The following is a 23667-nucleotide window of genomic DNA, read 5'->3' as shown; positions in this document are numbered from 1 at the left end:
CACAGTTGCTGGGCAGTTCAGGAGAGGTTTCCAAAGGACTCTACCAGCTGTTTCTTAACTTGGAGACACGAGGGCCAACGGCGGTCAGGAGCTGAGTGTGCACTGCACGGGCACGTGTCCATCAGCAAACCTGGGGGGTGGGAGATGGCACGGGCTCCGACTGCAGGCAGGGGAGAGAAACAACTCACAAGTGTGGACTAGAGTCCAGCAGGGCGCAAGTACGGCCCCACCACACTCCTGCTCTAGTGGAAATGGGGAAGCTCAAGGGGAATTCCTCCCCCCCCTCCCCCCGTGGGCAGAGGGTTCAGCAGCGTCCACGGAAGGCACTTGGAGACCAAATGTCCCAAGGAGGCGTTATTTCACTCCTTATTCCCCCATATCCAGCTGGCAGACTGAAAAGCCAGAACGGCCTCCACCCTCACAACCCAGCAACGTCTAGTCTTCCTGTTCAAGCGCTAAGGTGACCATTCAGACACTTGTCACTTGACAAGAGAGGAGTTGAGGAGGATTTCTCCCCACTCGTCTTGGGCAGCTAGAACTGGCCCCATGCCCGGGCAAATAATACGGAGACACCTATCACGATACTTGTGAAACAACAAGAGTGCAAAACAATCCAGAAGGAAGGAAGGAAGCATATGACAGGGAAGTACACTCTGGCGACAGAACGGCTTCGGAAACCACGAAAACTGTAGACAACACAGTTCAGCCTTCAAGGAAATGAAACCAGCAGTCAAAGAGGACAACATAATGGGAGGAATTAAGCTGGCAGAGCTAAGAAAATAGATTTTAAAAAAGTGTAAGCAAAGTGAAACTCACACTGCGCACAGCTAGGCCTCTCGTCAACACCACAGAAGACGGGGGGGTCAGACGTGAGGGGAAACATATCACAGCATCAAGAAAGACAAGGGGGTGAAAGCGATCAAACGAAAGATAAATGTGAGGGACAGAGAACACAGAACCAATAGAGGGGCAGATTATTGAAGAAGAGAATCAATACGCCGCCCAGACATGTAGCAAGGCCCAAATGACAATGTCTCACACTCATCGTGGGCCAGAAAAAGCCAACAGACAACGGTCAATTCTGAGACAGATTCAAATGAAGTCACGGATTTCAAGGATAAACAAGGAGTCACAAGTGCCCTGCACAAACACGCAGGCCATCAGCAAGTGGCAGAGAAAGATCTGTCTGGTGTCAGCCTCTAGAGCACCACCGGACACTAGAAGATAACAGAGTGACGTGTCCAAAGAACTGAGGGGAGGAGGATGGTATCCAAGCATCTCAGAGCCAGGCAAATTACCGTCCCCAAGGAGTGGCAACAGAAACGTATTGGTAAATATGCAAGAAACGCCAACCAAAGCTGTAATCCAGTCTACTGAAAGATAAAAGCACCGAGTACCGGATGTGGAGTCTTTGTATGAGAGGGCTGGCAGTGAGCACCGAGTTAACTGAAACATGGAATTAAGTCTAAGTAACTCTAGTAATTACCTGCAGCTACACACTCTGAGTTGCCTCTCTTCCGAGGTAAAGCTGCCAAGCCCATTCGATGAGCCCCTCTAACTAACGCACACAGAAGAAAAACTCTCCTGAATGGAATTCTCTGGCACTAAAGAAAAATTTTGGTTTGTGTCTTACCCTTGAGGGTTAATGTACTAGAGAAATTCCCCCAAAAGAGATGACGCCAGCGGCCCGGTGCACTGTAGAAAGCACAGGTCTGGGAAACCCTGCGGGGCACTGTGCACATGGCAGAACTGCTCCGGGACGCGCCTCAGAGGTACTGCCTGCACGGTCCACCTCGCGGCACGCTAAGGATCCAATCGGACGCTGTCTGTGAGGCTTCTTTGGAATCAGTAAGCGAGGCTATAAAATGGTCTCACTTGATTAGATGGAAAAATCCACTGTGTTAAGGAGCCAAAATCAGATACTCAGAGACACAAAAAGCAACAGATGGCTCCCGTGGATCCAGCCTTTCTTCTTTCACTTCTCTACAGTTTTTTAAAGTCGATTTGAGAAAGGGAGAGTGCACATGTGCGCACAGGGGGAGCGGGAGGGAGAGACTGCCAGGCAGGGTCCACACTGTTAGTACAGAGTCTGATGCGGGGCTCGAACTCAGGAACCATGAGATCATGCCCTAAGCTATACTCGGTCGCTAAACCGACTGAGCCACCCAGACACCCCTCTTCTCTACATTTGAAAGTCATTGTTCTCAGCGCTATCGAAAGGAGATTCAGTCCTTCCACAGCTCTTGACCTCAATTGTTTCTAATTGGCGAAAAAAATAGTTTAAAATGCAGACAAATGCTGCCTACCACCCAAGGTAAGTGTCAGTTTTCATTTATTGATTCAACTAATATTTATTAAGCACCTACTCTGCGCCAGGAACTAGCCCACAGGGTCGACACAGTCCCCAAATACTAAAAATCGAGTAGATGAGAGGGAAACACAGAGGAAAGGGGAGTACTAGATGAATTCCACTTAAAAAGGGGTCTATGTCTATTTATTTTACAACCTCTATGTGGCAGTTTGACCATTTGCTTTGACAAGCCAAGCACACAGCCAGAGGGAGGCACCCATGTTCAGGTTCAGAGGACCATGGACAGCCAAGGAGGAGGGTAAAGGAACGCTTGTGACACTCAGCCGTGAGAATGCAAGGTGTTCCCGCAACTCTTCTTAGGGTTGCTCTGGGGGCAAAGGTCACGTCTTAATTCAGAAAGCAGACCTCGAGAGAGGCAGGACCACAGGAGCCCAGCAGAAAGGACTACCAAGGGTCGTTACAACACCGAAAGAGATCTTTACCTTTGAAACAGACGTGTAAAGGGGAGAACGTGACAGGACTTTTCCATACCTTCTTTTCCTTCTTGAACCCTCACATGGAGCTGCTGAGGGCAGAACAATGTCCACAAGCACACAGTAAAACGCTGCCAGGACACGGCAGGAGGGAGCACTCCTCGGTCCGTGGTCTCCGCCCTCCTGCAGGACAGAACCCGGGAAGGTACTAAGGGGCCTGGCTGGAAATGGAGGCCCAGGAAGAGGATGATCTACTCCCTGAGGAAGTCGGAGACTGGAAATGGAAAGGGCCCCTGCTGGTCCGTCCGTCACACAAGGAAACAATCCTACGGAACGGGGCCATCCCCGAGACACTGGCCCAGCCCTCAAACCAGCAGGCCTCCATCTGGACCACGCCGCCTCCCCTCCCTCAGAGGCACGTCTCTCTTTTCCTTACCTAGTGGATTATGGGAGCTCTCGGCTGAGGTCTTTCTAAGGATGGAAGAGGGATCGAAGGGCAACCCCCGCGAGCTCAGGTAACGTAATCAAACAACATCAGACTCACCGCAGCTCAGAGAAACCACTGCCGGACGCTGCCTGGGTACCAAAGGACTCTGTACCATGTTCTTTACAAGCTACAACTTTTCCATCAGTGAACTCGGTGCCTAAAAATTGATGGGAGCATTTACATGGGCATCACGAGAAGGCAGAAGCCAAAGCAGAGGACGTGAAAAATCACAGTGAAGACGAACACACGCTGGGGAGCCACACGAAAGCGCGGCCTGGATCGGGAGCGTAGGAAGGCCTCCGGCTCTGACGCTACACACCACCCGACCTCCCTTCCTCACCCCGAGTCCTCTGCTCAGGCCACTTTTCAGCAGCAAGGAAAGGAGTATGAAAATCAGATCGACAGTCCTAAAAATGGCTACAATTCATGAAAATGAAAATTATGAAGACTAGGGCATTTTTCAAAATACACATGAAAGAACTTTTCCCTTCAATAGCCTACTTTACAACTAGTAAAGTGCATCACACAGGGGCCTCTAATTCCTTAGGAAACTACAAAGGAATCTAATAATGAAACTGGCAAAATTTTTACACTTCCCACTTTTTACAAACTTGATAATGACCAGAAGGTAGTTTTTCACTTAAGACCTTTGAAACCAAGCAGTTAAGTGAAAAATTCCAAGACAATTTTTGGAACGCTTTAATTGACAGAATGGAAGTACACAAATGAATTTTAAAATAAAATCAACGCATCAAAGAGTAAGATCTAACATGAAAGTAGCCACACCTCACTCAGATCAAACAGAAGAAGGCCAAAGTCAAAATCACACAGTGAAAAAGGACGCATATGAGAGGCAAAGGGCCCCAGGACTCAATCATCATGACGCACTCTGCCGGGGTCTTCAACTCCCAGATTCCCCAGGCCTTAGTCAGTGGTTTGGAAAAACATGGTATTTGGTCACAAAGAGCAACCGTAGAGACTGGCTGCATCTGGAATGAGGAAAGAGCTTAGAATCCTGGGGACAAAGTAGACGCTCTCGACTCTATGACAATGAGGAGGGAGGTGTGAGGACACCAGAGCGCGAAGGAGGCGCTGCGCTCTCTCAGGCCAGGCGCCACCGAATCACAGCAACATACTATGAAAAATTGCTCAAGGTGCTACTTTAGTGAAGATCTGGAGCGGCAAAAGGAAGGCTTTTCTGGAAAAGGTCCATTTCATGTAGAGAAAATGAGACATTCAAGCACTGTGGTGACTATGTGCCTTGCTCAGAGTTGGTAAAGGAACAGAGTTCTCTCTGGTTGACTTGCAGAAGACGATCTTTCTTCACAGAGAGGACAGAGGCATTCCGTTCTCTACAAAGTTCTATTGGTCTTGATCTTGTCCCTACAAAGAAAGTAACAGGAATATCTATAGTCAGTTTGAGTATAGTGTTCTCTACTTAACGAAGATTGACTCAGAGCATTTGGTTACAGTGATAATTCAGAAACCTTTGCCTTATCTCAGAATTACTCGCAGTTACTACAAAAAAAAGAATGACCATTTAATTATGTATACATATTTTAAAACAGTTCTTTACTCTCAGCTAAAAACCTGACTACAAATGATGAATGAGTGCTGATGGGTAGAGGGTTTCTTTTTGAGATGGTGCAAACATTCTAAAATGTTCCTGTGAATACAGGATAACTGTACACTTTAAGAGGGTGAATTTTATGGGGTATGTGAATTATATCTCAATAAAATTGTTATTAAAAATATGATTAGAGGTACATATGGGTGGCTCAGTTAAACATCCGACTCTTGCATTCAGCTCAGCTCGTGATCCCACGGTTCATGGGATCAAGCCTCATGCCGGGCTCCACACTGACAGTGCAGCCTGCTTGATATGGATCCTCTTCTCTCTGCCCCTCTCCCACTTGCGCACACTCTTTCTCTCAAAATAAATACACATTTAAAAAATAAAAATAAAAAGATCCTAATTTTTAAAAATCTGATTAGATCGTGATGAACACCAGCTGATATGTGGACGTGCTGACTCAACTAATATTACACTGCCTATTAACTAAATGAAATTAAAATAAAAACTTAAAAGGCCAAAAAAAGGGAAAAACGGACTTCAAAATAAATTTTCGATGAGTTTCTCATTCACCTAGTGAATTTACCTACCTATACTAAATAACTTCCCAAGATCATCACCAATCATCTTATTTGTGTAATTTAACAATTTTATTCAACAGGCTAACCATTTTCCAATTTTAAATACTACTTTCTGGTAAAACTTATTTGCCTAGGAATATATTAGAAATTAAGACATACTTATTATACAACCTGATAAACTATAGCGTTTAAAAACTGCATTTAAAAAATATTCAATTAAAGCCATTTCTTTACACTTCAAATGGACCATATTATTTATAAAGACTGCTTCTGGGGGTCGCCTGGGTGGCTCAGTCAGTTAGGCATCCGACTCTTTGTTTCAGCTCAGGTCATAATCCCACAGTTCAGGAGTTTGAGCCCCACATCAGGCTCTGTGCTACCAGCACAGAGATTCTTCCTCTGCTTGGGATTCTTTCTCTCTCCTTCCCTGTGTCCCTCCCGTGCTTGCACTCTCTCAAAATAAATAAACCTTTAAAAAAAAAAAAACCTGTTTCTGTACTACCCAAACACCTCCCCTATCAGAGCAACAGTTTGCATTAATTGGTCACAATGATGCCTTACATGGTAAGTGACTGCATAGGGACTGAAAATGAAATCAAGGGAAATCAATCCCCGCTGTTACAAGCTGACTGAGCTTAATCTTGGCCAGGGATGGTGTGTGAACGCCCATGTGTATACCTGCAAGCATGTGCACAAACCCAACTCCTCTCAACGTCATCTTTGAGATGAATGACTGGTCCATTACAATGCTTCCGTGGGAAAAAAGTCAGCAAAGATACCCTTTATATCTATCGTTCATTAGATAAGACTAACGCTACTATAAGGGAACAAAACCGCAATGCTTTATCGACTTATTGTATTTGCATACCAATACCTTTCTGTTGCATTAAGAATCAAGGTTTTCAGGGCAAGAAGAAATATACACAATTAAAGCACATTAGGGTAAAACATTGCAATGTTAAAATAGAATTAAAAATATCAACGTGAACTTAAGATTTAATAGTTCTGTCCAGAAAAGAGAACTAGAAAAGGTATAATATACACCCCTGACTTCCAGACGAGGGTGTCTAATACCCGTTAAAAGCAAACAGGACTCCTTGAGGGAAATGGCTGATTCTGGGATGGAGGCAGGGAAGGTGTAAGATGAGACCATTACATCATCTTGGGCCAGAAAAAGTCTTTGAAGGTGAGTGGGGTTTTAGCAAAGGAACACAGAAGATCAGACTCAAGACAGTTACCGCTGGCCAAAGGTGTGCCCACTTAAGCAGCACAAAGACGACTATGTGCAACATCATGGTGAGCCTCGCAGAAACCCACACACGCCAACAGTACACACCACATGCTCCTTTTGTTTTCCATTTAAGAAGTGACAGAGTCAGTAACGGTTACATAGTAGGGACAGTAGAGGGAAAAGAGTCTGATTAGAAAGGGGCCTTTCAGGCGCTGGAAATACAGATGTAAAATCGTGTCAAGCTATAAACCTAAGACGTGTGCACTTTATATATGTGTGTGTATGTATGTTAAGTTCTGACTGAAACATATCGAAGAAAAATCTATACTATCCACAATAATACTCAAAAAGGAGAAAGCCAGGAACTCATTTGTCAACATTTAAGGTGGATTTTACTCAACTTCTATCCTTGAAAATTGGTACGTAAAGGGCAAGATTTAAATTCCTATCCTGCATTGCCAGGAAGAACTGTACTTCCAGAGATACCTAAATGGCCTGTGTTGACAAGGAGGAACTTTACAGGAGAATGTCAGCTAATAATTGTCCAGGGATGTATCAAAAATAACTCATCATCTTATGAACACTAATGAAGTCACTGATTCAGGCCAAAATTATCAACTGATGTTAAAAACCGCTAGATGATGGTTGCCCAGGGCCAAAGTAACATTCCACAGAGGACTTTCTAGTTGACAAGGTAAACCCCTCTACCTTAGAGGGACCAGACAGCCAGCATATGAAACAGGGTCAATCTTAACATCACTAATGGTGGATCAGTCACAGATCATGGGCATCATAGTGTAGTTCTGGGGGTTTTATGTCTTGTTTATTTAAGTAATCTCTGCACCCTAATGTGGGGCTTTCACTCACAACCCCAAGATTAAGAGTCACATGCTTTTCTGACTGAGCCACCCAGGCGCCCCCTCGTACTGTAATTCTGAAATAGTGCTTATGAGGGACTCCAGCAAAAAATGCTCTGGTGAATCTTTAGATGAGCTTGCAGTTTATAGGAAATACAGAGGATGCGGTAAAAGCCAAATGACATTTCAAAGAAGAAACCAAACAAATGACAGTGAATATTTTTGCAGGACAACTAGGAGCCACAGCAAAAAAAACTGTCCCAGATTAAAAACAACTTGAGATCTGTTCAAAGTTGTTATCTAGTCCTGGACCTCATCCAGGTTTGGACAATTCAGGGAAATTTTCAAGATGAAAGTTTATTGACATGGAAAGGTGGAAATGGTTAAATGAAATAAAAGCAGGTCGTAAAACAGTATAAATAATTAAACTTCATTTGGGGAAAATATGTACACAGCAAAACCTCAGTTGGCGAACATAATTTGTTCTGGAAACATGCTTGCAATCCAAAGCACTAGTATATCCAAGCGAATTTCAGGAACCATTGGCTCAGTTGTGATCACATGATGTTCGGGGACACGTATTGCAAGTTAAAATGTTTTAGAAATGTTTGCTCTTCAGCTGCGGCACAAGGAGATCGGACTCATTAGAGTGGCCTACAGTGCTTAGTTCCAGAGGAGCTTGGAGCACTGCCATTCAACTCTTTGCAGCCACCAAGGCAGGGCCTCTGAGAGCAGCCCCCCAAGATCTACTACACCAAACCACGCCTATCTGCGAGGGGGAGCTGCTGTTTTTCATTTCTAGAAATGTTTGCTCATCCTGCAGAACACTCACAGACCAAGTTACTCACAAGGTAAGGTTTTACTGTGTATACAAAGAGCAAATTATCTGGAAGAACACAAAGTTGTAAGAGAAGTCATTTCAGAGCTGTGAGGAGACAGTAGTTTCTCTTTCCTTTTTTTGCTTACTTACACTAATTTTTTTTTTACCAGGCACGCATGCTGCTTTCTATTCTATTAATAAACAGTTATTTTAAATAAACAGAGCCCTACTGTTGCTAGTATAGTCATAGGTTAATAGTAATAAGAAAAAAAATTGGAAACCAAAGATTGGATTATTGCCCTTATTACCATAAAGTAGTGAAAGCTGTTATCTTTGATTTTTCCCCTTTTTAATTTTTTCATTTTTTAATTGTGGTAAACTAACCATAAAATTGGCCATCCGGTAAGATGGTAAGAAATGGTTATTTTTAAGTGCACAGTTCAGCGGTATCAAGTACGTTCACAGTCCTGTGCAGCCATGACCACCCTCCATCTCCAGGACTATGTCGTCTTCACAGCGGAAACTCTGTCCCCATTAAACACTAACTCCTCACTCCCCCTCTCCGCCCTGGCCAATCATCGTTCCACCTTCTGTCTCTATGAATCTGACTTTTCGAGGCATCTCAACGTCAGTGGAATCATACAGTATGTGTCCTTTTCCGCTGCATGGATAAACCACGTTTTGTTTATCTTGACTGATAATTTTAACTTATTTTTTTCAGAGTCAACCCAATGCCAATCTACAGCAGGACAAACCTTGCTCACTGCTATCTATACCCCCACAGAACAAGGACTCCTAGAACACAAGCAACTCGATTGGAATGGCTACTCGGGCTACCCAGTTCTTGCTGTCCTTCCTGTTTGTGGAGTGAAAAAGCTGCTCCAACCTTTCTTTCTTTCAAAAAATCTTTTTTAACGTTTATTTTTTTATGTGTTTTTTGTTTATTTTTGAGACAGAGAGACAGCATGAGCAGGGGAGGGTCAGAGAGAGAGGGAGACACAGAATCCGAAGCAGGCTCCAGGCTCTGAGCTAGCTGCCAGCACAGAGCCCAATGCGGGGCTCGAATCCATGAATCATGAGATCATGACCTGAGCCAAAGTCAGATGCTTAACTGACTGAGCCACCCAGACACCCCTATTTATTTTTAAGACAGAGACATAGCATGAGCAGGGGAGGGGGAGAGAGAGGGAGACACAGAATCCGAAGCAGGCTCCAGGCTCTAAGCTGTCCATACAGAGCCTGAGGCGGGGCTTGAACCCACAAACCGTGAGATCATGTGCTGAGCTGACGTTGGATGCTTAACCGACTCAGCCTCCCAGGTGCCTCCAACCTTTCTCTTTTTAGAGATTACTTTGCTTTTCCGGTGAAAAAACCACAAAGAAGATTTGGCTAAAGGTACCATCAGGCTGGCACATTCTGGGGGGTATCAGATACTTTATAACAGAAACTCAAGTAGGAAATTACTGTTTCGCCTTATATTTTGAAGCATCCCTAGGTTCTCTGCTGGGATTGCTCCAGTCGTCAGCTTCAGGGCTGGTCTTGTAGTGACGCCAGGCAGACTTATTAAAAACTGGAAGTCTCTCAAATGATTCACTCGAAAGTGCCTAACGGAAAGAGAAAAATCGACATGAAAGGTCCACAGTGTCATTTTTTTCACATGAAATACTAACTGAAATTTTGCTATTTACAACATTAGAAACCATAATAAGTACGTTTGGAATTCTATTAAAATTACATTTTCAGAGGTGACTTACACTGGCCAGGATTAAATTAAAGCTTTTGTAAAGGAATAAAAACATTCACTCATTCAAAACGAGCACCAAAGGACACATAAACAGAACACAAAGTATTTTGTTCAGTTAATACTGCTTTGAAATACTCAGGTACCTTGACTGTATGGTCTGCAGCCGAGCACTGTCGTTCACCAGCTGACTGCTCCCCAGAGGCCCGCCCCACAAAGAACTCAAGTTTCAGGTTTACTAAATTTATACAACATAAGCCCATAAGGTGATACCAAATATCCCAGCATTTAGATGCACTGGCACATCAGATAAACACTCCAAATCACTGGTTAGGTTATGGTGTGTGACACATTACGTACCATGTATAACACACCGTGCAGCTGTGAAAAAGAAATCTATATGCATGGATACAGCAAATCTCCAAGACATACAGAACAGCTAAAAAAAAAAAAAAGGAGCAAAATGCGGAAATAATCACTGTGTGGGGAAAAACGATCCCCCCCCATATGTTTATCAAGGCAGAATCAAGTCCAGCAGAAACTGGGGCCTTGGTTACCTCCAGGAAAGGAAACCAGGTGGCTCAGGGCCCCTGGGGGGAAAGTCTTAGTTGTCCCTTTCAAAGCTTCTAAATTCTATACTACGTGCCTGTATTACCTATTCAAAAAATACTCCAAACATCCTTGAGTTTAGAAATAAAGTCTGATGCCACCAATGAATGAGAACACCTGTGTTACAGAAGCTTCGTTATTAGATCAGCCTCTGAGATCAGCAGGCCATGATGACTGAATTCTCGTGACTCTGGGAAAGCCAGTGAGTTTTAAAGTAAAAGCCTCAAAGACTTCAGGAAAATCTGTCTCCCTTTAGATCAGTCCTTTCAATGGTTATGCAATTTTAAAAAGAAATCACAACTAAGAATCTTCATTTTGAAAATCAGTACTGATGTTTTTATGTGTCCACGTTTCATATTTTGCTACACCTGAGCAGAAAATTGGGGGCAGGACATACCTTGGTTTTCCCATAAAACTGAAGTAAGTGTGAACTGAACACCAGAGATGATGTTCTCCATTAGCTATCCGAACTGAAGGCTTTAAAAAGTAAAGATGCTTTCAGAGAACTAATGAAGGGCAGTACCTTCAGATAAATGACGGCGTCGGTACCGACCCCTTCCATGGAATAGAGTTTCAGATCTCCCTGAAAATATCTGGCGTAAAGGCGAGAAATTGGCAAGCCATAACCAAATCCGGCCTATGGAGAAAAGAAAATCAATATAGTGAGACAGGTACAAATGTGAACCCATTCGGTACGAGAACTATTTGGAGGATTAAAACAAATTCTTAATTCAGATTTAATGCAAAGAAATTACTGACCCAACCGTTAATGTATATGCTCGTTTACAGCAATCTATTTTCACCCTGCAAAAACACTTCTCTTATGTTTGGAAAATATATGAAATACTCCAATTTTTGAGTAATGCTTTTTTTTAGCATCTTAAAGCAAATTGGTAGCATTTTTTTCAATTTTAGAGATGGGGAAGCGGGGCAGAGAGAGAGAGGAAGAGACAGAATATCTCAAGCAGGCTCCACACTTAGCATGGAGCCCGACACGGGGCTCGATACCACAATCCTGGGATGATGACCTGAGCTGAAATCAAAAGTTGGAGACTCAACTGGCTGAGCCACCCAGGCGCCCCAAAATGTTAGCATTTTTAATGCAAATCCCAAATCAAATGGGAGTTGAACTGGTAACAAAACTAAACCACATCATCCTTAAGTTTCGTTATCAGATTTTCTCGCTCTTTGAAGTGAAAATTAAATTGGCACAGGGGTTCATATCGACCAGTACCCAGGATAACACATGGAAAAGGAAATTTCCCGAGTCTCCTTCCTAAGGTTCTGTGAATGTTAAGATATTGTGTTATATGGCAAATCACCAATGTTTAAAGATGAGAAAACAATTCCAGTACCACCCTGTATCTTTAGGTCATAGAATGCTGAATGTAACAGGCTGGGGGTGAGGGGGGAGGCTTCGGACATTGACAAGGGCAGTAAGAATAATGGAGACCAATTTGAGCAACTCTGGAGTGCCTGGGCAGACTCAGTGCCCCAAGGCCTGGCCCCTCCGATGAAATCCCCGGGCAAGGGGAGGCCACATGGTACACTGGAGATAACGTGGAAACCGAGAGTGCCACCCTTGCCATAATGACCTTGGACAAGTCACTAACCTTATTTTCTCATTTATAAAAGGGGAGTTGAGAGCAACATTATTTTAAGTTGTCTCATGTCAACTGCTCACTTTCATTTTTTAAAAAAACTCTGACAGGTCAACTATCCTCAAGATGCTATGTGAGGATACAGACGATCCAGAGTCCTTTTAAACAGCGGGGGAAGCCTCCAGATTTGCCTGTAGTGTCTTTGTTTTTTCATCTGACATTCACTTAAGTAGGTACCAGAGCCTGGTAATGGCAATGTCTTTCAAAATTGTTTTCTCATGAATTTTCTTGATTCCTACAAAAATGACTTCCTCTCTATTTTCAACATGCTGAGTTAACAAACTCGGTCTTGAATAAATGATGCAAAGTGTTGGCTTTTATTCATACAAATAAAACATAATCTTATGTGCTTATCAGTCAGGTCAGACTTGAAAATGAAACTTAATTCGTGCCCTCAACCATTCTGAACACTGATAGATACGTTGCTGTGTTTAATGACAAAGGGTTCAATTGTTGTTTGCCAATTAGAAACACTCAGCAGGGGAACAAAGTGTGGCCTGAGCAGGATCTAAATGCTGCCATGGAAACCTGAGGCTTTTCTCTCTGCCTCAATAGGACTGAGACAGAAAGGGCTCTGAAAACGCATACACCACCTGTATGTTTGCTGCTTATGTTGTTAATACAAAAACCATAATGTGTTCATAATTTGACATTCTAATTATATAAACAAATGTGGTGGGGGAGGTGCAGAGGCCCTGCACGCAGCGCCCGGGGGCCCTGCCCAGGCCACATGGCAGCCATCCACGCGGGCTCTCTGCTCCCCGGCAGTTAGCCTGCCTTCCGCTCTCCCCGAGGGAAGCCCCAGCCCCAGGTGGTAAATGGGGCCTCGGCGCAGCCTTAACCAAAGGGAAATGCTATTTCCCTACACTAGGAAGTGAGGTACTCAGCTCTGAGTGTTTCTTAGACGCAATTAGAGAAGAAACCTAAGTCCAAAGGGCTCACAAAGCTAGCAGCAGCAGGACAAAAGGCCCGCTCCTCCAAACCATGCAGGAATCGCTGGAACTCAGAGGCGTGTTTAGCCAGCCAGGGAGAAAGCGCACTCCGCTGGAGTCCCTTCTCGTGTTAAAGGTCTTTCCTTCAGCAGCAGTTTGAGATGCTTACCAGAGGGGCAGCTTGTGTGGGCTCCAGGCTAGGTCTAGGAGCAGTTGAATACATGTAGTTAAAAAGACGGTCTATTTTTCGAAGTGGGACGCCACCACCTAGGTCACTTATCTGTAACGTACAAAATGTTTAAGAACAAATCAATCTATACTTAGTACAAGGCAAGAAGTTCATTACAGAGCATGCCAGCTAACTCTAAAATGTACAAGCGCTTTGAAGCCCCAGGGACATACAGTTCTCTCGTGTACAACCTAAAACAAAGAAGACAGGGAAACACAATAGGATCTGACAGGCTTGGGGCTGAGGTCTTGCTCGGCTCCCTGAAAAATGGGGTTCTGATAAGTTTAAATGAGGTAACGAGCGAAAGATCGAGTGTGGTACATACAAATAAGGCATTCATTTTCAGTTTTCTTCTCTATCTTCTGATGCCGCAATGTCTAGGTACTATTCTATTAACCAAAGTATCCGTGCAAATAAAGCAGTCACCTTGATGGACAGGTCTTCTTTACCCAGAGTAACCAGGGTTTTAACAGACGGGTAGCCTTCCTTCCTGTCTTCGTAGAGTTCAACTGTCGCCCTCATTGAGTTCTGAAATAAGACCATTTTTTTTTAGCATACTGCTGACTCAGAAACCATAATATAAGAAAAGACACTAGCAGAAGATTGCTTATTGCCCAACAATGCTTTTGTGGAGCAGACAGATATTAGTTGAATTTATACATCATTTTTTTTCCCCTCTAAAGAACTTAGCTAAACGTGTATTTGGATCAAGGAAAATTTTCCCAGTGCCTTATTTTGCTTTTCATCTAGTTCCGTTCCCATCCATCACACTAAATATTTGTTTCCTTTTCTTCCTTTCTTCTTCTTGCTTTTGCTTTAGGGTATTTAAATTATTCAACTCTTAACCAAGAGGAATGTTTTTTTTATCACATGTAATGAGGCTACAGAGTCGCACTGATGCACTTTAAATCCCATTTATCAGTCTGCATTTACAGAGCACCTTTCCTCTAAAGAAGGCAGAAAACCTGAGAGTATTCATGTTTCCCACAAAAATTAATCATCTGGCTGAGGGAAAAAAAAACAGAAGCAATGTCAGTTAAAAAGAAATTCTGAAAAAGCCACAGCTGTTGAAGAGAAAGTTCACAATTGAATGCCCACCTCAACCTTAAAATGTTACATCAGTCACATTATAATTTTGGGAAGCAAATCAGCATAACTGATTTTTCAGGTGTTCAATTTAGAGTTTTACACATTGGAAGAAATGAAATTTTAGCTTAAACGCCTTGTGCCTATCATACTGCTTTTATAAATGCCATGAGCTACTGATTGCCGAAAGCAACAGCTTAAGCTGCAGTGTCTAAAGAGGTTTTGTTCTTTTGTTTTTGGTGTTTCTTTTGGTCCAGCCCTTCCCCACACTCCCCCTGCTTCTACCACATCTTCTGAACGGACTCAAATATGTAAAAGGGTTATGGTATTACTCAAAACTAAAACAAGTGCTAATGCACAAACATAGCTAATGTTTAGAAACATTAATATGCAAAAACATGTATTATTTTCATCTGGCTACCATCAATAAAGCCTCTGCCAGGTTTGGAAACTAAAATGCATCTCTAATCTCGTAAGTGAAGAAGAAACAAGATGGATTTTACATGAAATTACTGAAGTACAATTAAGCTTCAAAATCAGTATGTACTAATATTCACGAAAACTATACTGTACACAGCAATTTTTCATCTCTCAGTGTACAAATTATAAAATCCACAGGGCATCAGAAATAGAATTTTTAAAATGGTTATGCAAAACCTTTTTCTTATGCTAATCTAATGAATCCATTATGCCTTGAATCAAAGTAATTTAAAATGAAGACTTCTTTCCATGTTTTTCAATTCCACTTACCTTGAACAACTCAAACAGCATGTGAAACAGATGAGAGGGCACGTAAACGACCTGGATAGGTTTGTTTGGAGCTTTGGCTGAAAGCGGAGACAAAACCATAGATGAGTGAGGGCCAAAACTACAATAGAGTCAAGAACGTCACTGGTATTCTATTTCCCGAGTACATAAAAAAGAACTCTGCACAAAAGGCTAATTTAGGGTCCCCCCTCTAAAGGCAGGGCTGAGCAAAAGCCTATGCTTGAAAGTCCAACACATCTGGGGAGAAATCCTGTTCCCTCACTTACCGGCTATGTGACCTTGGGCAGATTACTCAATGTCTCTGAAACTTAGTTGAGCAAAATTGGAATATTATCTTCTATGTCATAATATTCTGAGCGTTACTGCAGTCATCTAAGTATTGCTCAGTGTTTTTCAAATTTGGGGACATCACCCCCACTGGTGACCCCAGGGGTCATCAGGGGGAATGTGAAGCCACAGAGGAAACGGGGCACATCCTCTTGGCTAACTGGACTAAATGGCAATGTTAAATTCTGTTCAATTTCAACAAACAAGGCACATTAGGGAGTAGAATTTAAGGTTCCTGTAACTTTTCTACTAGTAGCTAGCAGACAAACTCCAACCCCTTCCCTGAGAGACCCACGTCCTTTCTCTCTGCATTAGAGATCTCTGGAGGAAAATACGAGAAACACCGAATCCCATGTCGGGCACTAGGAACAGCGTGGACTATAGAGCAGATGCTGGAAAATGTGGTCCTTTCTCCTCCCCGTGACCAGAAGTCACTTAGGAGATGGAAACTATGTGAACTTCCTCAAGTAAAACATAGACATAGTCCCCAATGTTAGAGCTCCAACCTAACTACTTCCTCTCAAAAAGTCAGTAACATGGATATAAAGTCAAGCAAACATTTACAAAGAGCTTATGCCTGCATCAGCCAATCGAGCCCTCCCTCAGGACACTACCGTGTGGCTCACAGGGTGGTTGACATTATTGTGGGCCAGGGCACGGGCTTTGCAGAGGCCTACTAAAACAGAAGAGGCCTGAAATTAGACAACTGAACCAAGAGCTTCTGACTCTAAATCGTGAACTCTTTGATGATCAGTTTTTTGGAAAGTATTATGCCAAAGACATAATTTAAGATTTTTCTAAAAAAAGAAGTAAAAGTTCTTCTACCATTTCCCTTCTCCACCCCCAGGCTGCACCCGGAGGCAGCTGCTTGTTACTGTTTCTGCTCTAGCCTTTTGGTTGAGAATACTTCCACTCTGTCCTGCAACCCTAATTAACTGTTCTGTACTTCATCTCTAGGGTCTTTCTCAAAAAGCTGAAAATTGATAGTGTCGGTAGCATCATAACTAGGTGAATACTGATCACTGGAGAGCAGCCACAATGGTGTGTAGAACAACATTTCCTTCCCTGTGATTCCAATGACATGTCCCATATGTCACACGAAGAAGGAAGTTCTCAGCCTTAAGGTGAAATGTATTCTCTTAATCCTCCACCAACTGCTCAAAATCATGCTACCCTTTTTTAGGTCACCGAATATTTGGACTATGTCCCTCTTACACAGTTTTATTTATTTCCCGAAGCTTCTAACGACCCTTCCTCTTGGGTAACTGGACAAGACACATATGCTTTCCTTACCATGTCAGTAAGATTATCCAGCTTACTATTCTAGTACATGGCATCCATTCCATTAAGATTTTTCAAAATAGAGTTGTCTTTCAAACATGCTGCATAGCCATCAATGTCAAACTGTTTTTGATTAAAGTTCCAGTATATTGTCCACTATTTCTTATACGCATATTATACACACCATCAAGTCAGTCAAGTCACCTACCTCACAAAGGGGTAATTGGGAAATGCACTTCTCAATCCTTACACCTCTTACACACTTAACTGAAGGTTTGGCTAGGTATAAAATTCTGGGTTCAAAACAATTATCTCTCAGAATTTAGAAAAAGAGGTAGTCTTCTGACAAGTTTAAAGCCAGTCAAGTTTTCGTCATGCTGCTGGGTGTCATCTGAGGTCTGCTACACCTTAGCTATAATATTCTTGTTGAAGAATGAGGAACTGGGTTAGTCATTTGAGGTGGCTGCTGTCCAGTTCCCCTTTCCACCCTCACGTAAACGAGAAGGCTGACTTGGGGAGCCTTGCGTACCTAGTCAGGGCTTTTCAAATGACTTCAGCATAGGTAGACAGTAAGCTGGCTTCTTACCAGAGGGTTCGTTCCCCAAATGCTCAAATGAAGAGGGCTTTAATTTGGGCTAGCAACAGGTACATGAATAGCTCCACTTTTTTCAAGGTTTTTCTTTTTTTTTTTTTTAATGTTTATTGATTTTTATTTTTGAGAGAGAGAGAGAGAAGGAACATGAGCAGGGGAGGGGCAGAAAGGGAGAGAGGGAATCCCAAGCAGGCTCTGCGTGGTCAGCACGGAGCCTGATTTGGGGCTTGATCTGGGAACCGAAATCAAGAGTCAGATGCCCAAATGACTGAGCCACCCAGACACCCCTTTCTAAGGTTATTTTTGAAGAAAAGTACTCTGATTTTAATTTGTGCCCCATGGAAAATGCTTATGACTGACTGCAGGCAGAGCACAGCCAGAGTCTCTGCCTTAGCCCAGCTTTCAGGTGACCCCTAGCTTTTAGCTTCCCTTTCCAGACCCTTGCCGCTCCTGGCTCTGCTCCCAGAGGCTCTCCATCTTTGCGGCAGCCTTTCCTCAGTGGCTTCTTCCGCTAGGTCCCCTAATCAGCATACTTCCATCAGTTTACCATTCGGCAGAAAGTGAGATAAGGGTCCACTGATGATCCCCCCCTGGTTTCTTTGCTGTTTTCCTTCGTATTCCTTTATTCTCATTTTAATGGAGCCCCAGGAACAAGTTGAACCCTCGGCCCATTTTGTACCAAAAGGCACGATTCGTTATATAAAAGCAGCCTTCTGAATTCAACCTTTTCACTCCAAATCTTCCAAATCTAATCTTTAATTTTTATTCCCTTTTCAGTTGAACCAACATTCTCTAGGAGTCATCTGTAGGTTTGCTCAATTACTGAGCAAAATTACTTTTATTTTCTTTGGGAACATTACAGGTTAGATGTCTTTCCTTCCTTATGAGACCATGTCCAATGCTTTTGTCCATGACTCTTACCTAACCCTGGGTTCAATGGCTTTTAACCATTGTTAATGGACCGTTAACAGATGCTTGTTAACTTTCAAAAATAAGACACAAATACAATACAAATTTCCCATTTAAGGGTACATTTTAAGAAGTCAATGGGAAAAAATGGGCCAGGTTTTTTGTACTCTAGAGTCAAGAAATAATCAAGTCTCTATTTTGCAGAGTCATTGCTCCAAATACCATTCACTGAAACAACATTTAATAAATAGCAACAGAACTTGACATAGGACACAAAAGGATTTTTTTCTCAGATAGTTCTCCTAGAAGAATCAAAAACTGGAGGCTTAGCAGAAAAGAAATGCATTGAAGAGAAAAATAAGTAGCTGGGTACTTAGAGATGATTAGTCAAGTCCAAAAGTCAATGGATAAGACTATTAAAAACAGTACACAGTGTGCTTCAAAGTCATACTGGGATCAAGTCTGGAGTCTGACATGTAATAGATGCATTAAGAGGTATTTAAACCAGCAGGGCATCGGTGTTCCATATATGACACAGGCACAGAACATACCTCACTGGGTTAATATAAGGATTAAATGAGGTAATAGCGATAAACTAGCTTACACACAGCCTGCCATGACGTAAGTAGTCAATAAATGCTGGCGTGTAGCATCACAGAAACACTAACTTTACAGTGTTAACAGGGCCACCAGCAATGGCTTTTTCGTTGTTGTACAGAAACCCTTGAGCAAAACGACACACAGAAGTGTCCAATATGGGGAAACTAGAAATCAAAGATCCCAGGAGAGATCCACACCTTTGCTGTGAACCCTCTTATAACAAGATATGTATAGTACGACGTCAAGTTTTTATGTTGCTCACCAGACCCAAAGCCATGAATGAGCCCGTGGACAGGAAAGACTACTCTAGAAATGGTCAAGAAATGCAAGTAGTAAGCGTAAGTCTTAGCCTTCCCAAGTCAACCCTGACTTCCAGTAGCCAGCCTTTTAAAAATTTCCAGTTCGTGTCTGGTGCTATGTTTAAGGTCTCAGAAATAGTACCCTTTTATCATCACACGAAGTGATGTTACCGATGAGGGAAGTCTACATCCCCTGTCAGAATCTGGGTTCCCACCGCCCGGCTAGCTACGAAGCTCCCATTCTTCCTCTGAGCCATGGGGCCTCACCACAGGGTTCACAACAGTTCGTAAGAAAAGAGGTTTCTTTGGGGCGCCTGGGTGGCTCAGGCAGTTAAGCGTCCGGCTTTGGCTCAGGTCATGATCTCATGGTTCGTGGGTTTGAGCCCCGCGATGGGCTTTGTGCTGACAGCTAGCTCAGAGCCTGGAATCTGCTTCTGATTCTGTGTCTCCCTCTCTCTCTGACCCACCTCCACTCACGCTCTCTGTCTCAAAAATAAATAAAAAACATTTAAAAAAAGAAAAGAAAAGAGGTTTCTTTGCTTAAAGTTTTGGCACGTGACTTCTCAGGAGAATCAGAAAAACTAAAATGAGAACAAGATGATGAAATGGCTCCTTGTCTTTGGAGAAACCTACGTGGGTTTCACAGCAAGTCAGAAGTAGCTGAAACCTGGGGCGTCGGGTGGCTCAGTGGGGTGAGCGTCCGACTCCTCATTTTGGCTCAGGTCATGATCCTGCGGCTCAGGATTTCGAGCTCCGCACGGGGCTCTGCACTGACAGTGCTTGGGATTCTGTCTCTCTACCTCTTTGTCCCTCCCCCACTCTCGTTTGCTCTCTCTCAAACAAACTTTTAAAAAATGTTTAAAAAAAAAAGAAAGCTGAAACCTGATATAAGATAAATAAAATGCTGTTATTTTTAATGCTACTGTTAAGTTATAAAATGGATAATAAAGGAAGTTTATTATAGCTGGATCCCAATATCCAGAGTTCTAGTGACGCCTGGTAAATATTGACGGTGTTCACAAAGTGAGTTCTCCGTAATCCTATTTACTACTTTCCCAGGGGTCTACAGTGGCAACAGAAAAACACCCAAAAGTTCAGAGAAAAAAAAAAAGGTATGTCAAGCTAATGGAACAATTCTTAGGGAGTAACACTGTTCTTTCGGGTTGGCGGCTGCCCCCGCGCTCCGAAGGGCAGGGAGGGCACAGGGCCGTGCGGCTGCTGTTCCACACCCCCGGCGGGTGACGGAAGGAAGCAGCGTGAAAGATGCTATGCTAGTTGGCGCAGGTTCTGACAGCGCATCCACGGGCATCTAGTTCCGGCATGTGTCCTGCCAGGAAAACTGGGGCCAGCATTGTGCTGTGGAGAACACCTACTCTCTATAAAGTGACAGCGTCTATTTAGGTGTTCAAGACTGGCCTCTGACCTGCAACTCTAACTCGGAACCTGCTTGCACTAAAGCAAAGTCCTTAACCGTGCCCACAGAGAACCTTGACATTGAGGAAATGATAAAGAGCAATCATAAACGCACCACCCAGAGCCACAGGAAACTAGAGGCGGCCTACAACCACCAGCATTTATTTCCCTTAAAGATGGGAAAAGGGGCTCCGAACAGCATGCATGAGACAGGGCAAAAACGGTCATTCCTCTCCTCTCCTGGTGGGGGGCGCTGCCCAGCGGGACAGGCCTCTCGGAAAAGGACCGAGTGAGGCGGCCGGCTCCCAGGGGCAGCAAGAGCAGGCCAGGGCTCCGGCCTTGCAGGGGGCCAGGCTGCCCCCCCCCGCCCCCGCACACACACAAAAAAGCAATCGGCTCCTACTTGCAAATTTAAGTTCCGCGTTTGACAAACAGAAATGTGCACAGTGAGGTCAGGCCTTATCCAGCCAGGAGGAAGGAGGAGAGAGAGTACGGAGATGGTTCTACTCAGGAATAGTCCCACGAGGTCCACTCAGTTGTGGCCGTGTACTGATTAAAAATATGGGCACACTTGTTGGGATGAGCACTAGGTATTCTATGGAAACCGACTTGACAATAAACAAACAAAAGTACGGGCACAGCTCTTTCAAGAGGCCCCAACAGACTTGGAAAGCAGCTTCAATTGCATACGTCCCGGTAGAATGCAGGCGCAAATATCCTGCAACGGCAGCCTCAAGGCTTTCCGCATTTTGACCTTGTTGTAAGTAAAATACATGTTTCATAGATGTATGAGAGGGAACGGTGTTTATCTTTGATTCTAAGTGCCCACACCCTAAGATTCAGTCATTCCACCGCCAGGAACCCCGCTGACAGAAATATGTCCACATGTTCAGATTTCCCCGCCCACATACACCCTGCATTGCTCATTACAAGGAATAGGGGAAAATTTGAAGTCCTGACTGTTCCCTCACTGGTCAATGATTAGATAAATTACGGCAATTTACACTGTGGACAATCTCTAAATGCCATGAATAAACGCAAAGATCTTCAAGGCAAAGTGAAAAACACCAGTTATAGAACATGTATAGTTTCAACTCCATTTGCATGAAAAACAAAGCTCTGGGTGGTCCTGAGACAGTGGGGGACTTGCCCTTCTTACTCTACATTCTGTATTGTTTCTATTTTTCCAAGGAGCCTGTCTCTTTTGTAACTTACAAATAAATAAAGGTAACGTATAAGTAAATATAGAATCCTATGATGAATAGAGCAATTGGCCATAACCCTACTGTCCAGAAAGCTGTTGTATTTTGGTGCCATAAAATCCTTCAAAATATTTTCCATTCAACTTGCACTACTATAAACTTTGATAGCCTGTGTTTAAAAAACTCAACTTTCCCCATACATTCAATCTTCTTTTTTTTAAAAAAAAATTTTTTTGAAAGAGAGAGAGAACATGAGCGAGCACAGGGGAGAAGAAGAAAGAGGGGGACAGACGATCTGAAGCAGGCTCTGCAATGACAGTAGAGAACCCAATGCCAGGCTCGAACTCACAAACTGTGAGATCATGACCCGAGTTGAAGTTGGACGCTTAACTGACTGAGCCACCCAGGTGCCCCCCATTCGGTATTTGTTATTTTTTTCTTTAAAAATTTTTTTTTTAATGTTTATTTATTTTTGAAAGAGAGACAGAGCATGAGCAGATGAGGGGCAGAGAGAGGGAGACACAGAATCCGAGGCAGGCTCCAGGCTGTGAGTTGTCAGCACAGACCCTGACGTGGGGCTCACACTTACAGCAGGGAGATCATGACCTGAGCCCAAGTCAGAGGCTTAACGGATTGAGCCACCCAGGCGCCGCTCAATATTCTTTGAAAGCCTTATCTTGAATGGCTGCTTAGTGTTCTAGCTTATGGGTACCACAACTGATTTAAATAATCTGTTACAGAAAACTTGGGTTGTTTTCTCATCTCTCTGTGTAAGAAAACCACTGTGATCATGTACATACATCTGTGCACACCTTTACTTTCTTAGAATGCATTTTCTGATGTTTAATTTACCAGACCAAAGAATAAAATCATTATTACTAAGTTTAATTTACTAGGCCAGGAGAAAGGACACCAGTAGCATTTTCTGAGAAAGGCTGTACCGATATAAACTTCTACCGGAAATGTGTAAATGTTGGGACAGAGGGGTTTCCTGGGCACCAATTCAAAGTATTACAATGTTTTAATGACTGCTGCTTTGAAAGACAAAGGAGGCATTTCTCTATTTTTGTTTGCAGTTCTTTAATTAGCCTAGTTAAACACATTCCCATGTTTATTGACTGCTTGGCATTTGTTATTTTGAGAACTGCCTGTTTAGAGGTTTGTGCTTTTTCTACCTTGATCACTTCTGTGCCAAGAACTCGGAGTTCTAACAGATCACAAACTCCTGTACAAAACCACCTTAGAACAATATACCTAGATGACCTAGGAGACAGAAAGGTTTTAAAAGAGAGAAGAGAGGAAAAAGCAGCATAGTTTTAGGATCTCATTGAAATGGAACTCCGCTATCATCAGATTTTTAGTCAACTTCCTTGCATTTAAGGTTAAAATTATTTTTCTTTTACCATTAAATTCTTCAACTTCCAGCTCTGGGGCGACCAGGTAATACTGCTCACACAGCATCTTGGCAGTTTCATAGGCATCTGTAAAGAAAGAAAAAAGTTTAGCTTTTGATACAAGTAGACAGACATACAGATACATAAAATAAACAAAACCTGGATAGTTTCTAACCAGATGGATTTAGAATTGTTGCTATATATATATATATATATATATATATATATATATATATATATATAAAGTCCCGAGGTGCCTGGGTGGCTCAGTCAATTAAGCATCCAACTTCA

The 23667-nt window shown here is 43.1% G+C and overlaps 1 protein-coding gene across 2 annotated transcripts in view; it reads right to left on the bottom strand.

The window, feature by feature from the left end:
- Window positions 1-3953: 3953 nt before the first annotated feature.
- The window catches only part of PDK3 (pyruvate dehydrogenase kinase 3), a 65964-nt gene continuing 46250 nt past the window's right edge, over window positions 3954-23667 (bottom strand). The window contains exons 6-12 of one of the 2 annotated variants that reach the window (XM_029930123.1): window positions 23386-23463; window positions 15342-15418; window positions 13932-14033; window positions 13446-13556; window positions 11207-11320; window positions 9798-9937; window positions 3954-4654 (exon numbers count right to left, since the gene is read on the bottom strand). In XM_029930123.1, the coding sequence (XP_029785983.1) occupies window positions 4624-4654; window positions 9798-9937; window positions 11207-11320; window positions 13446-13556; window positions 13932-14033; window positions 15342-15418; window positions 23386-23463 (653 nt within the window). In that variant the 3' untranslated portion in view covers window positions 3954-4623. The remainder of the gene's footprint in view (window positions 4655-9797; window positions 9938-11206; window positions 11321-13445; window positions 13557-13931; window positions 14034-15341; window positions 15419-23385; window positions 23464-23667) is intronic. The other variant, XM_029930124.1, reaches the window with a different exon arrangement.

This window comes from Suricata suricatta, chromosome X (assembly GCF_006229205.1).
Source record: "Suricata suricatta isolate VVHF042 chromosome X, meerkat_22Aug2017_6uvM2_HiC, whole genome shotgun sequence".
Taxonomy (NCBI): domain Eukaryota; kingdom Metazoa; phylum Chordata; class Mammalia; order Carnivora; family Herpestidae; genus Suricata; species Suricata suricatta.
Note: the sequence above shows the minus strand (reverse complement) of the source record. Positions and strands in the feature narration are given on the sequence as shown.